The sequence below is a fragment of the Ammospiza nelsoni genome, chromosome 12, assembly GCF_027579445.1.
Source record: "Ammospiza nelsoni isolate bAmmNel1 chromosome 12, bAmmNel1.pri, whole genome shotgun sequence".
Classification (NCBI taxonomy): domain Eukaryota; kingdom Metazoa; phylum Chordata; class Aves; order Passeriformes; family Passerellidae; genus Ammospiza; species Ammospiza nelsoni.
Genome location: NC_080644.1, coordinates 3,788,766 through 3,806,482, shown reverse-complemented (window position 1 = coordinate 3,806,482; position 17,717 = coordinate 3,788,766). Strand labels below are relative to the sequence as shown.

The 17,717-nt window shown below is 44.7% G+C and overlaps 1 protein-coding gene across 2 annotated transcripts in view; it reads right to left on the bottom strand.

Annotated features, from left to right (window-relative positions):
- Nucleotides 1-17,717, bottom strand: part of PHACTR3 (phosphatase and actin regulator 3) — a 73,856-nt gene that overhangs the window by 20,477 nt on the left and 35,662 nt on the right. Inside the window, exons 6-8 of one of the 2 annotated variants that reach the window (XM_059480736.1) lie at nt 14,622-14,886; nt 13,404-13,651; nt 9,717-9,870 (exon numbers count right to left, since the gene is read on the bottom strand). In XM_059480736.1, the coding sequence (XP_059336719.1) occupies nt 9,717-9,870; nt 13,404-13,651; nt 14,622-14,886 (667 nt within the window). The remainder of the gene's footprint in view (nt 1-9,716; nt 9,871-13,403; nt 13,652-14,621; nt 14,887-17,717) is intronic. The other variant, XM_059480737.1, reaches the window with a different exon arrangement.

Below are 17,717 nucleotides of genomic sequence, written 5' to 3'. Positions count from 1 at the left end.
TGAAAATCCAAATAGAATTTGCTGGCAAATTTCACATAGAACAGAATATTCTGATCTTCTGAAAACTGAATAAAATGTACAAATTCAATTATGTAACATCATGTTTGGAAGTTACAGCCCTGATTTGTTGTGGTACAACACGAACTGTCACTGCCAAAGCTCAAGGCTGCCACACAAAACCTTGGGGAGTGCTCTCAGGAAAGGATCCCCTGGTGCCACCTCCGTGCTTGTCCTCAGAGCTGTTCCCTGCTGAGGAGGGGCTGCGGGCGGGGAAGGGCAGGCAGAGCTGTGGGAGCTGGCAGTGGCTCCCAGGCTCAGGCAGGTCCTGGCTCTGTGCACACACCTCCCTCAGAGCCATTGCCCTGCCTTTCGCAGCTGGTGCAAGTCCCAGCATTGCAGTGCTGGCCTCTCCCCACCAACACTCCCTGCTGGCCCTGAGCCTCCTGCTCCCATCACCCCTGAGCTTGGCATTTCCACACACATTCATTCCCTGTTACCTTTGCCTTCATGGTGTAAACAGGCTGATAAAGGGATTTCTGTCAGTTAAACTGCACTACGCCCATAAATAAAACTTCCCTTACCACATCAGTCCTGGTTTGTTTAACCCTCTCTTGAGAAGGAGGATTTTTCCCCAGCTGGGTGGTATTTGGAAGTGCTGCAGCCACTCCCAGTGATGATTAGAACAAGGCTGCAGTGTAGCCTGGCCAGAATATGGCTTTTGCAGATACCCTCAAATTAGGCTGATCTCTGTGCAGCAGGCCAGCTGCTTTCTGCAGAGGCTGCTGAGAGGGCCTGGCTTTAATTTTTATTTAACATAATTTCTGAGAAACTAATGAAGTATTAATTCATTCAGAATTTAATTTGCCTAATGAATACGATCATCTCAAGCAAATGACACTGGTGGTTCATCTGTGAGCCATGTAGTCTTGGTTTTGAGAGGTTTTTTCCTGCAGTGAGGCACTCAGGTTTTGCTCTGCTCTTTGTTTCTTGCCGGTATTCTGCATAGCTTTATGAAAGCCAAGTGACACATCTTTGCAGAACAATGGACTAACTAGATTGCAGTACCTGTTTCTGATGTGATTTAAGACTCAGATTTTGCCAGCCTGCTGGTTCTTGTTTCCCAGTTGCCTTGATCTCCTCTGCATAAGTGGACTTTAAACAGGAGAAGGTCCTCAACCTCCAAAGGTGTGGTCAATTTCTTCTTAATTTCACTAGATAAAACCATGAGCATGGATTGATAAACCTGGGAGTGATTGGTTTTGTTTGTTTGTTCTCTGGTGTGTTGTATGTGAGAGCTAAAGGAAAAGATAGAAAATAAGAGTGTTTTCCAGAAATAAAAAAAAACCCTCTCCAGAGTCTGGGGAGGTCAAGGAAGTGTGCTGCCTACTTGGATGAGTTAATTATCCTGAAAAACAGATACTGAAGGAAGCTTGCAGTACTCTGGCTGACTGAAGAAGCTCCCAAGACCTGGTTATCCAGCTGCAGCTTTCCAGCTGGGCACAGGCAATGGAATCAGACTTAGCTAGAGCCATTTTTTAATAATTGATACAATTGCACATCATCTATTGAGGAAAATCAGTGACCTTCTGTTCTGACCTATTTTCTCTCCTTCCCCCACTTCCTGTTTTCTAAATATTTATTTCTTTCATTTTTCTCCCCCCTCACCTTCTCTGAAGTTATTTCGAAACCACAGGAACTGTGCTAGACTGACCCAGTTTTCCATATGAAAGCAGCAAGCCCAAGCCTGTGATTCCTGGAGGAATTGAGATCCTGAATGAACCAAGCTACAGAAGTTGTGCTCAGAGTGCAGGAGGAGGGAACTGTAGTAACTCAAAAATCTGGTGAACCAGAAACGGCAGGGGATGAATTACAGCTTCGTTGGATCACATGTGCTGAGACACAGTTTTCTTGGAAGAGAGCCCAAAAATATGATCAAGTTCTTCATGGGAAAGCACAGGTGATTCATCTGAGAGCCCTCCCCATAAAGCAGGGATAGCTCAGTGCTGTGCCCCAGGGAGAGTGTGTGCAGCTGTGGCTCTGCACATTAAGGAGTTTTTCTTTTCCAAGCCAAGCCACATTTCAGATTTTGTGGGAGAAGTGACCATTTAGGTATTCTGCAGGCAATCCACTGCAACAGTCATGGTGACACTCATTGATATCCAGTCTGCCTTTCCATTTGGTTAGGTTAAAAAGGCAAGTGGGCGGAGAACCAACACAGCATCCAAACTTTATCCCTCTCTTTGAAATTTTTAAAATTTTTAAAAATCTCTTTACCCCTTTTTTTTTAGAATTTAAAAATTTGGGCTTATAAATGTAAAAGGCAAGTGGGAGGAGAACCAACACAACATCCAAACTTTACCCCTCTCTTTTGTTCTCGAATGCTTTGAAGTGGCACATCTGAAATGGATGTGTTAAAAAAAAGGCAGCCAAACCCCTTTCTGGCTGAGACTGTGCTTATGCAGTTCACAGCCTTTCAGATACACACTGTCCATCCCATCTGGCTTCTGCTCCAACTAAGTGAAGTAAGTGCTTGGCTTTCAGTGCAGAAAACATTTTTCCTGAATTTCATTAATAGATCTAACCCAAAAAACCATAATCCTAAATCCTCTCAGTGACACAGTGACCATGCCTATACAAAGTGAGGGCTGGCACTGTGAATGCCTGAATCCCTCCCTGCCCAACCCCTGGGTTATCAGGAGCTCACAAGTGCTACAGCACCTTGTTCTGATGAGCTTTTCATCCCACAACAGCACAAATCACTGTGACAACCAGAGCAGCTTACTTTGGTCTCTATCAATTAAGCTCTGCAAATTAAATTAATTTCTTTCTGTAATTACTTTTACTGCAGACCCACATGAGCTCAAGGACCTGAATCATAATCCAGTGTAAGGTGAAGCATTACAGAGCATTACTGGCATTTTATGCATTTCCTTTTTGCTTTATGACTGCTTGTCTCACCACAGGGGTTGAGCCCAGATCTTCAGGCGTGGGGAGCTGCCCAATTTCTGGGAAAGGATCTCAGCTGAGCATGAGCTGCTGGTGGTGGGTGGGTTGGCAGGGCAAAACAAGTGCACTGTTTTCTTCCCAAAAAAGGCTTTTTCCTTATTCAATGATACTTGCTTAAGCAGTTTTTCTGCAAGTTTATTTATGTGACTATACTGCTCTGTGATACTTACAGCTTTCTGTGCTCTGATTTTTATATTTCTAGTTTCACTTGTGCCACTTATGTCAGATCTATTCGAGGAATTGACTCTGTGTCCCAGAAAAGGCCCTGTATATTCCTATCTATGTTTCCACCTGCTGCTCTGCTCTTCTCTTGCCCGCTGTGGTCTGACCTGCTGCCCTTGCCTTCCCTGTGCTGTGGAAAACAGATTTGATTAGGAATTCCCAGCACTGGAGCCAGGCAAGTAGAACAGAGCAGTGGAAGGTGATAGTGTCTTCTCAGAAGACAATCTTTAATCAGCTGTGCCCTGGGAATTTGGAACTTCATGTTGTTGCCTGGCAGAATTTACAGCCTCAGCAGTGACATTGTCTCATGTTGGCACAAATACTCCCCATTTTCAGTAGGAGGTGGATGCTGAATCCTCAGCAATCCAGGCCTGCCCTGAGAGCACCTCTGGGTCGTGTGCTTGTGCTCAGACCAGGAAATAACCCAGGACAAAGGCAACTGTGGTTCAACCCTTTATAAGTGAATTAGTGTGTTCAAAATTCTTGCCAGACGAGCTGTGGGCTGGTCTGAGACAGCAAATTGCTCATTCTGGTTCAGCTGCAGATCAAGGCTCTTGCCCAGAGCTGACTGGGTGCTCCATAATTAATTGTACAAGTGCTGCTGAAGCAAGGAAGCACCTCTGCTTCAAGAGCTGCTGTCCAGAGGGCCTGGTATGATCACACACTCAGGGAGCTTGGCAAGTAAACCTGACCAAGGGATTGGTGTTAGTGGGTTTGGTTCTATTCTTGGAGTTTAATGTCTGAAAGGGAAGAAGCCTTTCTCAGCCATCTAGACAAGAGGCCAGCATTGTCAAGGTACAGCATGTACAGATGCACTTGAACCCTCTCTAATGCTTTATTTGAACTGCACTACATCTCCCCTGGACTTCAAAAGCCACATAAACAGGAGGCTGAACTTACTCATTGCTCAGAGACCGTAATGGCACTTGAGTCTTCTCCCTCTCCTCCTATTTTTACCCTTGCAGGCTGTCTCAGGAACTCTGGCAGCAGGCAGTAACCCCCAGCCCCTTGACCAGGCCAGTGCTGTCTGTCACTGTGCTCACAGCAGGGTTTCCAGCTGTGTGCCACTGCCTGACACCAGGGAAGAGCATAGGGAATATTCAGGCCTTGGAATCTGCACTTTTTAATCCTGGAGGCAGCACCAAAAAGAAAATCTCAGCTTCACTTGCGCCTCCTTCACTCTTCCTACTGCTCCCCCCTCCATCCCTCACAACATCTTTCTTTTCCATAGCCTGAAAAGCAGAGGCCATAACTGAAAATGGGCAAACCATTAAAAAAACCCCCAAATCCTCACTGAGCACATGGGTGCTGTGCACACTCCTAATAAAATCCTGCAGCCATGAGCAGGTCTGACAGCAGCCCCCAGCTGCATCACATCTTGCTGGAGAGATGAGGAGACAGGAGACTCCCTTGGCTCCCCACGCCCACAGAATTCAATTGGCTCTATATTTAGCTCCTGTCTGGTGTGAGGAGCTGAGCCTTGCACACACACCCACGCTGAGCTTGCTGAGGTTATTTTTAGCATCAGCAAGATGCTTACCTGGATGGTTCCTGAAATGCATTAAATTGTACACAGCTAATTAGGGCTGACAGCTGATCTGTTCTTTGTATCTGCCCCCCCTGCCTTCCTGTCTCTGGAATGAATCTGTGTCAAGTCTTCCCAGCCTTCTGAAATTAGGGCAGTTCCCTGGTTTTTAGTCCAGTGACCGGGAGTTGGAGCACAGCTGGAGATTCATCAGAAAAACCTTGCTAATCCCCAGGTGAGCTTAGCTCAGTTCAGCATCTCCTAAACTTCTGCATTAGGACTACCAGTAGTCTCTACATGTACCCACTTACCACTTTTTTTGGTCAATCTAAACAAAATGTTCCCCAAAGTTCTGTGCATTCAGCCCAGTTCCCTGCTGAGTGTCACCGTCTGAAGGGCTGATGGCTTTTCAGTGAGCAAAGCTGCCCTGAGACATTCTGTGGAGAAGTGGCACTGGATGTGCTGTCCTTGGGAAACATGGCACAGCTTTTGTGCTGTCAGTAGGTGAAGCTGTCTTTGTGAGTGCTTTGTGCTGAGCTGTGGTGCCGTTTTGCTTTTAAGCTGCCAGTCTCAAGTGCTTTTTGCTTGGTATTGTTCTGTCTCCAGCAGCACTGTGAACTTCACACTTTGTTACCTGAGGGACAAACCAGGGTCTCATCTGGGTGTGCTTTTGGCTACATCTGCAGTTCCTGGGTGAGTCAACTCAGAAATGCTTCTCCAGGATCAGGGCAGCACCACACCTACAGATTCCAGATGTGGTAACCACTGAATAAAGATGCCTCCTCTTCACTTCTTGTTGCCAGGAAACCTTGGTCCAGCATCATCCACTTCCCCAAGCCAATGTTTTCAGTGTGGTAAAGATCAGCTTTAGGTGCTCAAGTTTTGGTTCCTCTCTGTGTATAAAAACCCTTTGTTCTTCCTGTCTGACTCCTCTGCCCACGTTTCTGTATTTAATTCCTGTCCCCATTATCTTCTAAGTGCCACTTCATGCATCATGTGTACTTGTACAAATATCAGAACAGGTGAAGCAGTACACAAAGTGAATATTACACGTATAATCTTTTCAAGGAATTTGTATTTTCATTGAGACATTAAGTTATACTGGAGTGTCTTTAACTACGGTTACGTTCTCATGAAGCAAAAGCCACCCAGGCACTTCAAGCATCAACTTTGCAAACAGATATCAAATTTAATTAAACAACCTTTTCCTGAGTCACCCTTCAGTCTAGCAAGTGTTTCACTCCCCCAGGTTTCAGCTGAAACCCCTTCTAGAACAAAGCGTGTCTGTGAGACAGGAAGCAGATACTGCAAACAATCCTACTTGCAAATGTCTCTTCTGCCTCGTGACACAACGAGCTCTCAATTCACTGAATTCCATCGAGGGCTTATTATCTGTGCTCTGAACACACAATAATGGAACCAAGACCTGTTAGGAGCCCTGTTGCCTAATGCACAGTAGAGTATTTCAAGAGTTCACCATGCTCTGGGGCACTGGGGATGCATGGATGAGAAGCACTACAGCATAGGGAAAACTGGAATAGTGCCATTTTGGAGGGAGGAGGAGAGAAAAGTCCGTGTTTCCACGGCAACAAGTGGTAGATTAAATTGGCTGCGAGCACAAAATACAGGAAATACACTTTTCAAAAGCAGCCATGCACATAAATGAATCCTGGAATCTCTCCTCATGCCTCTGTCAGTCAATAATAAATCTGAAGTCGGTAGATTTGCACTGCTGTAAAAGTAGAATTTGTCTCAAAATACAGAATTTCCCAATCTCTCTTTTGAGATGGAATGAGTGGGAAGGTGAAGGAAAATAGGGGTTTTAGCTTTGACTTCATAAACACCCATCAGAGTGATAGCAAAGTACCTTTTCTCAGCAGGTTCACAGCTGCTGCTGAAATGTGTTACAACCAGAACCACTTAAATAATACAGTGGTTTTGAGAGGATGCTCTTCTTTTGTCTCCCCATTTTTAAAGCTATATAAACACCGTTATTTGGTGTATTTTACACATTATCTATGTCAGTACATCCTTCCCTCCAGAGTACAGAGTGAGGCTGTGTTAGCTGTGGGGCTGAGGCAATTTGCTAGAGAGATACAGACCATCAAACCCCTTCAACTGTGCTGAAAAATATCGACCCTGTTAACAACTGCCTGGTTATGTGCCATTCTTATGCAGTCAGCCATTGAATAACTACTTGCTGATCTGCCCACAGATCATTCTTTGTGCTAAACACAGATCTATAGCCTGATTGTACATGTGGATTTGCTGTTATCTAAGTGTTGCTATTGCAGCAGCAGCACTGCTCTTTTCTGCACGGGTAGTGGCAAAGCCCTGGAGAGAACAGACATTTCTACTGGCTCCCACCTCCCAGGCAGCATTCCCACCCCAGCACTACATTCCTTAGCTGTAAAACCTCCAGGGTGTCACACAGAGACCGTGCTGCACAAGTACCAGTGAAATGAATGAGTGCAAACACCTCAAAAGCTCATCCAAGAATTTCACTCTTCCCAGTTTGGTTTCATTTCCACACCGCAGCCAGGCTCTGCTCTGAGTGTGGGCTCTGGGGTGGCCTGGGTTTTGTGAGGTGAGTTCTAATCAGAAACTCCAAAGGGATATCTCTAGGGCTTTGGCTCTTTGGCCTTAGCCACAATTCACTTTCACTTTGTTGGTTGGCTGTTGGGTTTTTTAGACACCCACTTGCTTTTCCTGGTGTTGTAAATATTTTCCTGCATTCATCCACCACCTGAGCTTGTTTGCACGGCCGTGTTCTATTCTGGTGGATGAGTTAAGAGCTGAGCTGAGCTCTGCCAGCACATATGTGCTGCAAGTTGTGTGGGAGACTGCTCCCAATCTGTTTTGCCTTTTTTCCTGGCCATTCCAGCAATCTCCGTGCCGTCTGTTCCCCAAAATGCGCTCAGTCCTCCACATTCCAGGAAGAAGGAACCAAATTAAGGCCTGACTTCCAGCACTTGGAACAAAGATGGCTTTTAGCCATCCTCTAGACATCACCAGTGACCCTGATGGGCTGCACCCCAGATTGCTGCATGAGATCACAGCAGGCAGGGGAGGCTCCCCTAGCTGCATTCACCTACACACAGCAAATTTCCTGCCTCCTGGTGGTGGCCAGTCCCTGTCACCGGTCCAGCAGTGTCCTCTGCAAGTCCTTGTACTGGCATTTGACTCTAGGGATGCATCCCTCACTGCATTTCTTTAGGCTCATTATTAAGCAAGACAAATGGTAAATGAAAATAAAGAGATAAAGGCTGTAGTTACAGCAACTGAAGCTGCAATTTCATCAGACCTTTCAGACTAAGAGGAGTCAGGCAGGGCTGAAAAGAGATGTGACCTTGTAAGCATTTCAGCAATAGGAGATGGGGCTGGGTATGACAATCTTCTCATTCAGTGAATGGTTTGTGATGGTTGAATTGGTTTTAGGGATGCAGTAGGGTGGAAGCCATTTTTTGTGTATTTTAAAGCAATCAGATTAGGCTCTTGATATATGAAGATATCTCATGAGTTATCAAATGGATAAAATAATGGAAATAATGATATTTGGGTGCAATGTGAAATATTTCCCTGAAGTGCATGCACAAAGCTTGTAAGGTCAGAGTGATCAAGACCTATCTTTGCTTCCTGAAGTGATGGATGTTAATGGGACACACCTCTCATCTGCTCTGCCTGTAACTCTTGGAACTCAATGTGCATTGTAGAGGGATCTTTCCTGCTTGTCTGGATGTACATGTTTTCTGTGGCAGGGTCAGCACTGCACTGAGTTGTGCAGCCCCTGGCACAAAGCTCTGCTCCCCTTTGGGTGCAAAGTGCTGCTGTGCAGTCACTCAGACTGGAGGGACCATAACTCCATCTCTGCTGTTGCAGGGGCACCATGAAGGGCACCCAGAACCTCCTCTGTGTTCCCTCAGCAGCTTGTTCCTTAGCTGAGGGCAGGAGTGGTGAGGGCAGAGATGTTCTCCTCCATAAACTCTGCTCCATTAGGACTTGTGCTCTGATCCACACATTTGTTCTCATTCCCTGTCCCCGGAGGTAAAGTTTAATCAAAAGCATGCACATGAATGAGTTAGTCTAAATATCAATAAATGTTTCTTTCAGGAGAAGCTTGAGATATTTAATATTTAATAAGCCTTGAAAATGAATTTCTGTTCATGTTTCCCAATTTGTTTCCAAGCATTTTGGCGGTGAGCAGCGCTCGCTGTCCCTGTGTGGGCAGCACAGCACAGATTATTTAACAATCCACTTTGTCTCCTCTAAAATATTCATGTTTGCAGATATCCAAATGCAGCCCTTAAAAAGCACACACAAAACCCAAATGGTGCAGCTTGAGCCTCCCAGTTACCTCCAGCCTTTGCTTTAGGCTGCCCACCACAGTGATGCTGTTTCTCTCACAGCTCTCCCCTGTTGCCCTGGTTACTGCTCAAACCAGAGCATCCCTGCCGTGCCTGCAGCTGGACTCACACCTTCCCCAGGTGAGGGCAATGCTGCTGCTGCCTTAAGGCACCAGTGTAGCCACCAGTGCAGCAGCTTTCCTCTGGGCAAGGAAATGTGCAGCTTTAACAGTTGCCTTTATCCTCACATTCAGCTCAAGCTGACAAAGCCAAATCTGCTTGATAAATAATTATACTACTATTTTTGTTAAAGCACTGGCTTTTCTGGAGGACCTCCAAATCTTGATTGCAGCAGCAGAGCTGCAGGTAGATTTGGCAGGATTTTGTCTCCCAAATTGACTTCTGTCTTGTTTTCCCTTGAAATCAAGACAATCCTGACTGAAAGAGTTAAGATTTTTTTCTCCAGTGGCTGATCGAGAGCTGAAAATGTGCTGTATTGGTTTGTGGATGGTTCCCTGCAGACAATGGAGCTGGGGGTGGGTGGCAGTGCCTCTGACAGGGCTCAGAGGATGCTCCATTGTAAAGGGAGGCTCCTCCCTGTTCTCATTCACAACACTTACTTTGAGAGTTTCATTTCAATTTGCTGCCGGATTTCCTGTCTCTCCTCATCTGTTCTCCTTGGGAAAATATTCCTGTCTTCCAGCTCCTGCTTGCTCGGTCTGTTCCGTAGCTTCACTGCCAGCAGCTCTTTCTTGCATTTTCTTGGCAAAGTACCTGGGACATGCATTGAAAGGAAAGTTATTAGAAAGGCAGCTCCTGGGGATGGAACAGGAACTTCTGGAGAGCAGGAATGGCCCAGAGGGACAGAGATCTGTGTGCTGCTGTGCAAGGAGCATTTGTACACATTAATGTCAGAAAGCAGCACTGCAGCTGAGCAGGGCTCAGACACAAAACCCCTGCAAATGCAGAGGGAAAACATTCCTCAGGACATGCAGGAACTGCAGTTAAAACTTTGTTTCATCTTGGGAGCATGGTGTGAAATGGGAGGTTAATTTGTTTTGGTTCCTTTTCGCTTTAAAGGGTTTGGGTTTTTTTAAATTTAATGCCTCACCTTTTCTAGAGAAGGTCACCTCATCTTTAAAGAAAATGACATTTAATTGGTATTTTTGTTTGGCATTTGAGATAGGATTAGAGTCTATTTTTTAAAGGATGCTCTGGAGGTTGGCAAGATTCTAAATCCTAAATAGGTTCTCATTCTCAAATACTGGGGTTTTATTTGTTAGGGATCTATGGACCTCCTTTTATATTATCACTACTGATCTCAAATTTCTTTATGCAGAGGGAGGAGTCTGTACAGCCTTTTTCCCACATTTACCTGTTGGAAAGAGTGGAGCAGAGTAATTTTGGTCTCCCTGTGAGAGCTGTGAAAAATCTCTTGGTATTGATCTAAAGCTAAACTTTTCAGAAACCATAATCAGCTCAAAACCCCCTTTCTGGAGCCTAAAAAGCTGTGCCCTTATTTAGCACCTTCCTTGAAATGCTCTCACAGTCTGTTGCAAGCATTAATTAAATTAAACCACACAGCCCTGCCTGAAATAGCAGATATACATTTAACAGATGGGGAGGGAAGTGAAATGATTTGGCTGCTGCCACACAGAGCCTTCTGCTAACTGAATATCTGACTCCATCAGGAGCACTTGGCTCACAAAGCCACAGACTTGGGACTCTGACAGGGCTTCTCACTCAGCACACTGGGAGTGGGTGCAGAGGAACCAACAGAATTCCTGCTGGAAATAACCTGAGGGACATTCGGGGCTAGAAACCTCCTGGGAATCCCTGCACACGTTCCCAGTTTCACCTGAGTGTTTTAGAGAGGTCATAAGAGGAGTTTGGCCATGTCAGGAGGTTTCTGTGACATGGAGCTCTGTGTGTCCATGGGAGATGCAGCACTGGCCATGCAGAGTGTCCAGGGCAGGGCACCTTGGGGGCATGGAAAGTGATATAATCAATAGGATTTCTGTCATTGACTTGAAAGGAAATGGGGTCAAAATCCTAATTAACAGTGTCAGCTCCCTCTGTCACTCAAAGGAGGACTGTTCTTAATGAAGCATCATTTACCAGAACAGGTTAAAATGCAAATATACATGCAAAATCTATATATTTAGGGAAAATAAGTGCACATGAATAAAACAAAACTAGAGAACAAAAAAAAAGCCCCAAGCTGTTCTTCTCCACATCCATTTTCAGCATCCTTCCTGATCACTACCTCAGTAGAAACTGAACCTGCAAACACTCTTATTTAAGTATTCTTTTTTTAAGGATTATTTTTCTTAGTCAGTCAGGCACAATCAGAGCCAGTCTGCCCCTGACCATTTATCTCAGGCTGGATTGTTTTGTGATTTATCACACCTCAGCTAGGTCAACATGAAATGCTTGGGAAATTCACACCCTTTTCATGTTCAGGCTGCAAGTTCCTGTAAAAACTCCCTGTTTCAATTCAGTCAAATCATTACATTTAATTTCCTGTCTGTTTACTGTTCTTTTTATACTCACTGTTCTATCAATCAAAAAGCAAATCCTAATACTGCCTGATGCTGGACAGACCTTGATTGCACCAGTTATCAGTTGTGGGCTATGTTCTGATAATGTTGTTTTTTAAGTTCGTCTTGCCTTGTGTTTTCAGAGGTTTCAAATAATGATTTATTGAGTAGGAATAGAAAATCAAGGCATAATTCCTCACTTTTTCCAGAGTTATGTGATTTTTCTGTACCTCCCTGTAGCCCCAGGGCTGTGGCACTGTGCCCTGTGGTGGATGGTGGTGGCAGTGGCAGAGCAGGTGACTGCTAAGGCAGGACAGGGATTGTAAAGCAGTTCAGCACTAATGGATAGTTTTACTCCCTGACTTGGAAACCAGCCCAGATCTCTTCAAACCAGAAGGAATCTGGAGATGTTTAGGGAATTGTTCTGGTGCTGTCCCTGGGAATGCTGGCACCAGCAGTGCCTCCACACCAGAAATGCCTTGGGAATGTCCCAGCTTGCTCTGGGACGTCAGTCAGAGCTCAGCATCCTCTGTGCCAAGCAGCAGTGCTGTTGCAGCCACAATAATGTCCAAATATCTTTAAAGCAGCTCTGTTTTTCTCAGGTGGCCTCAGCCATCCCCAGTACAGCAGCACTGTCCTTCAGCTGCAGGAATTTTCCAAAACTCAAGCACTTATTGTGGAAAGCCCAGAGCTGCTTCTAGATATCACTGAAACTTTTGCAATAACCAGTGCCCTCCTATCATCATAATAATGAATAATTATTTGTTAAATATAGAAAGATTCACCTTCAACAGTTAAATATTCAGATTTGGTTTTGCTTGTTGGGGATAATGTATTTTTTTTGCCTGGCTGCCTCTAGCTCTTAGAATTTTTATCAAAAGAGGCCCCTTTTGCACACATAGCCAGGAAAAAAAGTAGAACTTAAAAGGTGTTTGTTGTGTTTTAAGCTATCCTTAAATGCACAGCAATTACACTCCTTACCTCATGAGTCTGTTCTGTTACTTGGTGTCTTAAGACACAGCAGCAGAACTCATGTCCTGTCTGCTGGCTCATGCTTTCAAAGACATCTTTTAAAATTCATCTTTCAGCTGCTATAACAATTTTTTTTTGATAAATTGTTCTCTGCCTTCTTTTAATGCATTCATGAAGGGAGTGAAGGATTCATTTCATATTGAATCTGTCTTGCTAACATGGAAAACATTAAAAACCTTGAATGACAGATTTTCTAAGGAGAGCTGATTATTTTGCCAAAGCTCACTTAAATAATTGCACAGGATTATAAAATGCATTCCCCATATGTCTCAAGAAGGGGTAAAATGGACCAGATGGAGAGAAACTTTATTCTTTAAGATATTTTCTCTATGTGTTTATCCTTCCTGGATTGATTGGTCTCTATCACTTTTCCATGTACCATCACTGCATGGAAAAATAGTCCTGAAATATTAGAACAGGGCAGCACTGGCACTGGGTGTACAGAAAGCTCTGGCTGCTCCCAGGGGGATGTCTGGGAGTGCTGCTGCTCATGCAGAGCAGCCCCAGGGTGCAGCAGCAACTGAGAGGGTAAAGCACAGTGATACAGCTCAGTGTGCCTCACCTGGGGGACAGTCACAATCACTGGGACTCCAATTTAACTTCAGCTTTTCACCAGGGTTCCTTCAAAAGCTGATGTGACAATAGAGAATTTACCTTTCCCAATATTTCCTGCTGCCTTTAGAGCATTCCCTTGGTTGTGGGAGTGTATCTTTGTAATACAGTGACTTTGCTTACCAGAAATAACAGAGTCGTTCAGAACTTCTTCATCCTGATAAAAAACAGACTCTTCCTTGAGCTCTGAGTTCATGATCATGTTTTCTTTGTTCTCATCAGACTCTTTAACCGAGTTCCTCTTGTTTTCTGAGTCACTGCCATAACTCAGCGAGTTCTCCTTCTCCTTGTTGCGCTCCATACTCGACGTTCTCGAGGGACGGACATCCACCCTTTTTTTTGGAGAGCCTTTGCTTTCTCTTCCATGGAAGCTATGGGTGGAAGATGCACAACCCAGATTTTACAAACATTGTTTTATTGCTGCAGTAGAAACATGAGAATGAGAATGAGAATGAGAAAAACGTCCTGTAGCTCATAAAGGGCAGGGCAGGGAGTTCAGCATGGACCAACATGAGGTGGCATTTTCAAGTTGAGAATGGCAATGTGGATCTACTTTCCTGTCTCTGCCATTAAAATAAGACATGGAGGGGTGGTGAATAATGCTTTTCTTTGATACATGGTCACAAGATACACTGTAGTGATTAAAAACCCCACAACAACACATCCTTCTAATGTAAAACATGCATGGCATGAAATATGACCATTCCTATGATATTGTATGATCATGACAGAGGTCTAACAGGGCCTGGAAATGACACCATGTGAATCTGTTCCCTGGGGAAGTACTTGTTAGGGAACTGAGAAATGCTACTGACTTCACTCCAAAGCTCTGGGATGGCAAAGGTTAGTTCTGTCCTCTGATACACAGGAGGGCTTCTAATGAAACCCAGATACAGCACCCAGTGTACTCCCACAAAAACATTTGTATTAAAAATGGATCTTGTATGTGCTCCTGTGTCAGCCAAGAGACACAGAAATCACAGCATTTCTCATTGCAGAGTACTTGGAGCAGGATTTGCCTTTGCTACTCCAGCTTGGTATCTTGTGGGGAAGATTTTCTCTTGCAGTAGATGAGGGACGATCACCTGATTCTACCTGCTTAAACACCTACTCCTGCACCACAGCAGCCTCCTTATAAAGGAAGAACATACAATGAAACAGCTGCCAAATGAAGCATATTAACCAGGGATGTTTGTTCCGAGCAGTGACACCACGAGGAAGGCAAACCCAAGCTGTAGCAGCAATTAAAACACTAACAACAGGATAGGAAGATTTTCCAAGAGAAATGAAGCGGTGGGATGAGTGTCCTCATGCAGCCCTGTGCCTGCAGGCTGTAGGTACCTGTCCTGCCGGTGTTTGGTGGCCAGAGCCCTGTGGAGTTCTTCAATGACTCTGCTGGGAGGTAAAGGCAGATGAACGGCAGCCAGGTGAGGGGACCCGGTGGGCGTTGTTACCTGGCCTCTGCCATGGGGCTCGCAGCTTTTCTGGCCAGAGGGGTGGAAGAGGGCAGCTTGTCCTGAGATTTGGGAGGAACCCACAATGACATAGTTCTTCAGGATGGTGGAAGGAGGAGATTTCATGGCTGGATCGTCCGTTTCGCTTCCTGCTGTCAAAACACAAGAGGGGAGGAGGTTGTGCAATGCTTTTTCTGTTTTCTTCTTTTTGCACAGAGTCTGCACTGAACTTAATTTTTTGTATCGAACAGAGGATAAATGGTGATGTTTTGCTCTCACACTGTGAGGTAACTGGCTGAGTAACTGAGTTCAAAAGACTCTTACTGTATCACTCCAGATCTTTAATCTAGCAAAACAGATGCCTCTTCACTTCCCCTCTTTCTCACAGGATCAGATTCTCCTTTTTCCCAGCCCACCACTGCATTTTTGCTTGCCCACACTGTTGCTCCTAACCACCAAAGGCTTGGGCTATGGTGGCTTTCCAATCTAGCATTTTCTGTGCTGGACTCTGGCAGGCTGTTTTAAAATTTATGCCCTGTGGTTCTGAGTCTGGACAAAATGTACCAGTGTCTATTAGCTGCTCCTCTGTGATTGCAGCCCAGACCTCTGTCTTTCATATGCCCGTGGAGAAAATGCCAAAATCATTATGAGGATAATGTTTGCATAACAAAACTTGCCAAATGACATCCAAATGAAAGATGGGGTACTGAGCACTAACAAGAAGAAAAAAAGGGTGGGGCAATATAATCTCTTTTTAGCCCCAGATTCAGCTATTTTCTATGCAACATAAATCTTTTGTCTGAAATTAGAATTACACATTTAGACTGATTTATACATTTCCTAGCATTTGAGTCTGAAGCACAGTGGGCATTTCCCTGGTTGTAAATTTGGTGGCTTCACACGACATCCCTTAGGATAACTGAACATCTGCCCTGAAAAAGATGCTGATTCGTTTTCCTGTTCTCCTCTTCCCCCTTCCCCCTCCCCTATATCTGTGTCCCATGCCCCTGGCACATGCAGATGTTTACACCCTGTGGGTGGATAAGGCAATTTGAGCTCCTCATCCCAGAGTATTTCTTGTCCCTTGTTGCCACCTAGCGCTTCACACAGGAATTTAAACTGGCACAGCTTGCTCAGCTTTGGTACAAACGTGCTTTCACAGGTAATTTTTCCTATTTTTCCTTTTTTTTTTCTCTCTTACTTTTGAGATAAATCCTTCAATTCATAGCAGAAAAAAACTTCTTCTCACCCCAGGATTATCCTGAAGTGGTTCTGTAACAAGGACTTGGTTCCAGTTAGCATGGTAACTTGCTAGAAAACTGGAGAGGGCAAAAAATACTAACTACAGTTATTAAATATATCCTCTCAGAGCCAGCATCCTGCATAAGGGTTACCCAAACCATGCATTTTGTTAAGTTTGCTTACAAAGAGTTCCTGAAATCATAACCAAAGTCAAACCCTGAAAATCTGAGTGTGGCAACACTAAAAGGTTTCTTTTTGTATTTGTGGGGTGAGGAGGAGAGCATCCACAACAAAATCTCTCTTCTAAGGAAGGTCTAACATTACTTTTTTATCTCTGGAGGTGTTTGTGCACATTTGGGTCCCTCCAGCCCAGAACTCTTAGCAATGGCTTTGTTCATTTCTATTCAAACTAGCCCAGAACTTACCCAGTTTAAAATCTAGGAAGTCTGAAGGCTCAGGGGCATTGCTGCAAGAGGCAGTGCCTGATGTGCAATTTGTGAGCCCCCTTCCACCCCAGAGCTCCTCCTGCACCGATCAGGTGCTGCTCCAGCCAGGACTCAGCCAAGCTCTGCTGAGCAAAGCTGGGTTTGGTGCTCAGGGCGGTTTTATTCTGCGCTGCTGTGGAAATCATAAATCATAAATTGATTTCTGATCAATTGCTGCCCACTGAATCATGGCCTGAGGGGATGGACAAAAGCACCTCCTGAGCCACTTTATCCTCTGCACACAGAGGGTGTCTGTGTTTCCTCAGAGCAGGAGGCAGGGCTCAGCAGATAAAGGGAAGATTTTGTTTTCTCTTCACACCAACTTGTTCCTGGAACAGGTCAAGGGCCAATTTCATCCTCATTGTGGCTTTGGACAATATTGAGAATTTCCTGAGATCACACCTTATTTGTCCTAATGGCAGATGTTCAGTGAATAATCTTGCAAAGTGATGTCTTGGCACCTTGCCCTGTTCCTCCTTTCTCTGATTAATTGGTGCTTGACTTACTCCTCACTCCTCTGCTGACAGCATCCCTGGCATTGTTAAGGGAGGGGAAAAACTAAACACAAAGGAGATTTTCAACCTCTTCATCTTCCTTTTCTTTCATAATTGCCCTTTCTCTCTCCCCACACTTTTGTATTTCCTCTCACTCACTGACGGTATTTGTTTAATTTTAACTTAGCACTGCCCCCACATCCCCACAAAAATAAACATGTATAATCACTACTGGAAAAGGCTCTAGAGTTACTGGAATCATTGAGAAAATTCGAAGTTGTTCTTTGTGGAAGATGTAAATGAGAATTAAATACCAAAACTCAAAATATCTCAGATGCTACAGGAAATATTTGAGTTAAGCAGAAAAAAACCCGAACTCTAACTGCTCTGAAGTGCTCGGTCGAGGTGTAATCTCTGTACCCTGCGTGGGTCAGGTTTCCAAATACATCTGATGTTGGCATGGCCTTCTCCTCAGCTGAGCAAAGGCAGAGGGGCTCTGGGGCTGCCTGTTCCTCTGGCAGGGGGGAAGGGGAGGCTCGAGGCTCACCCACAGCCCAGGACAGTAAAATAACCTGAACAGCAGCTCCTGGGGAGCACTAAAATACCATTTTGAATCCAGCTCCCACTTGAGTTATTACAGCTTTTAAGCACAGACAAAGTATGAATAGTTTCTATGGGAAAGAAGTACTTGCAATTTTCTTTAAAGAGGCTGAAAACCTCAATATTTTCTCTAAGCCCCAGTGGTCAGGTCACAGAACCCCT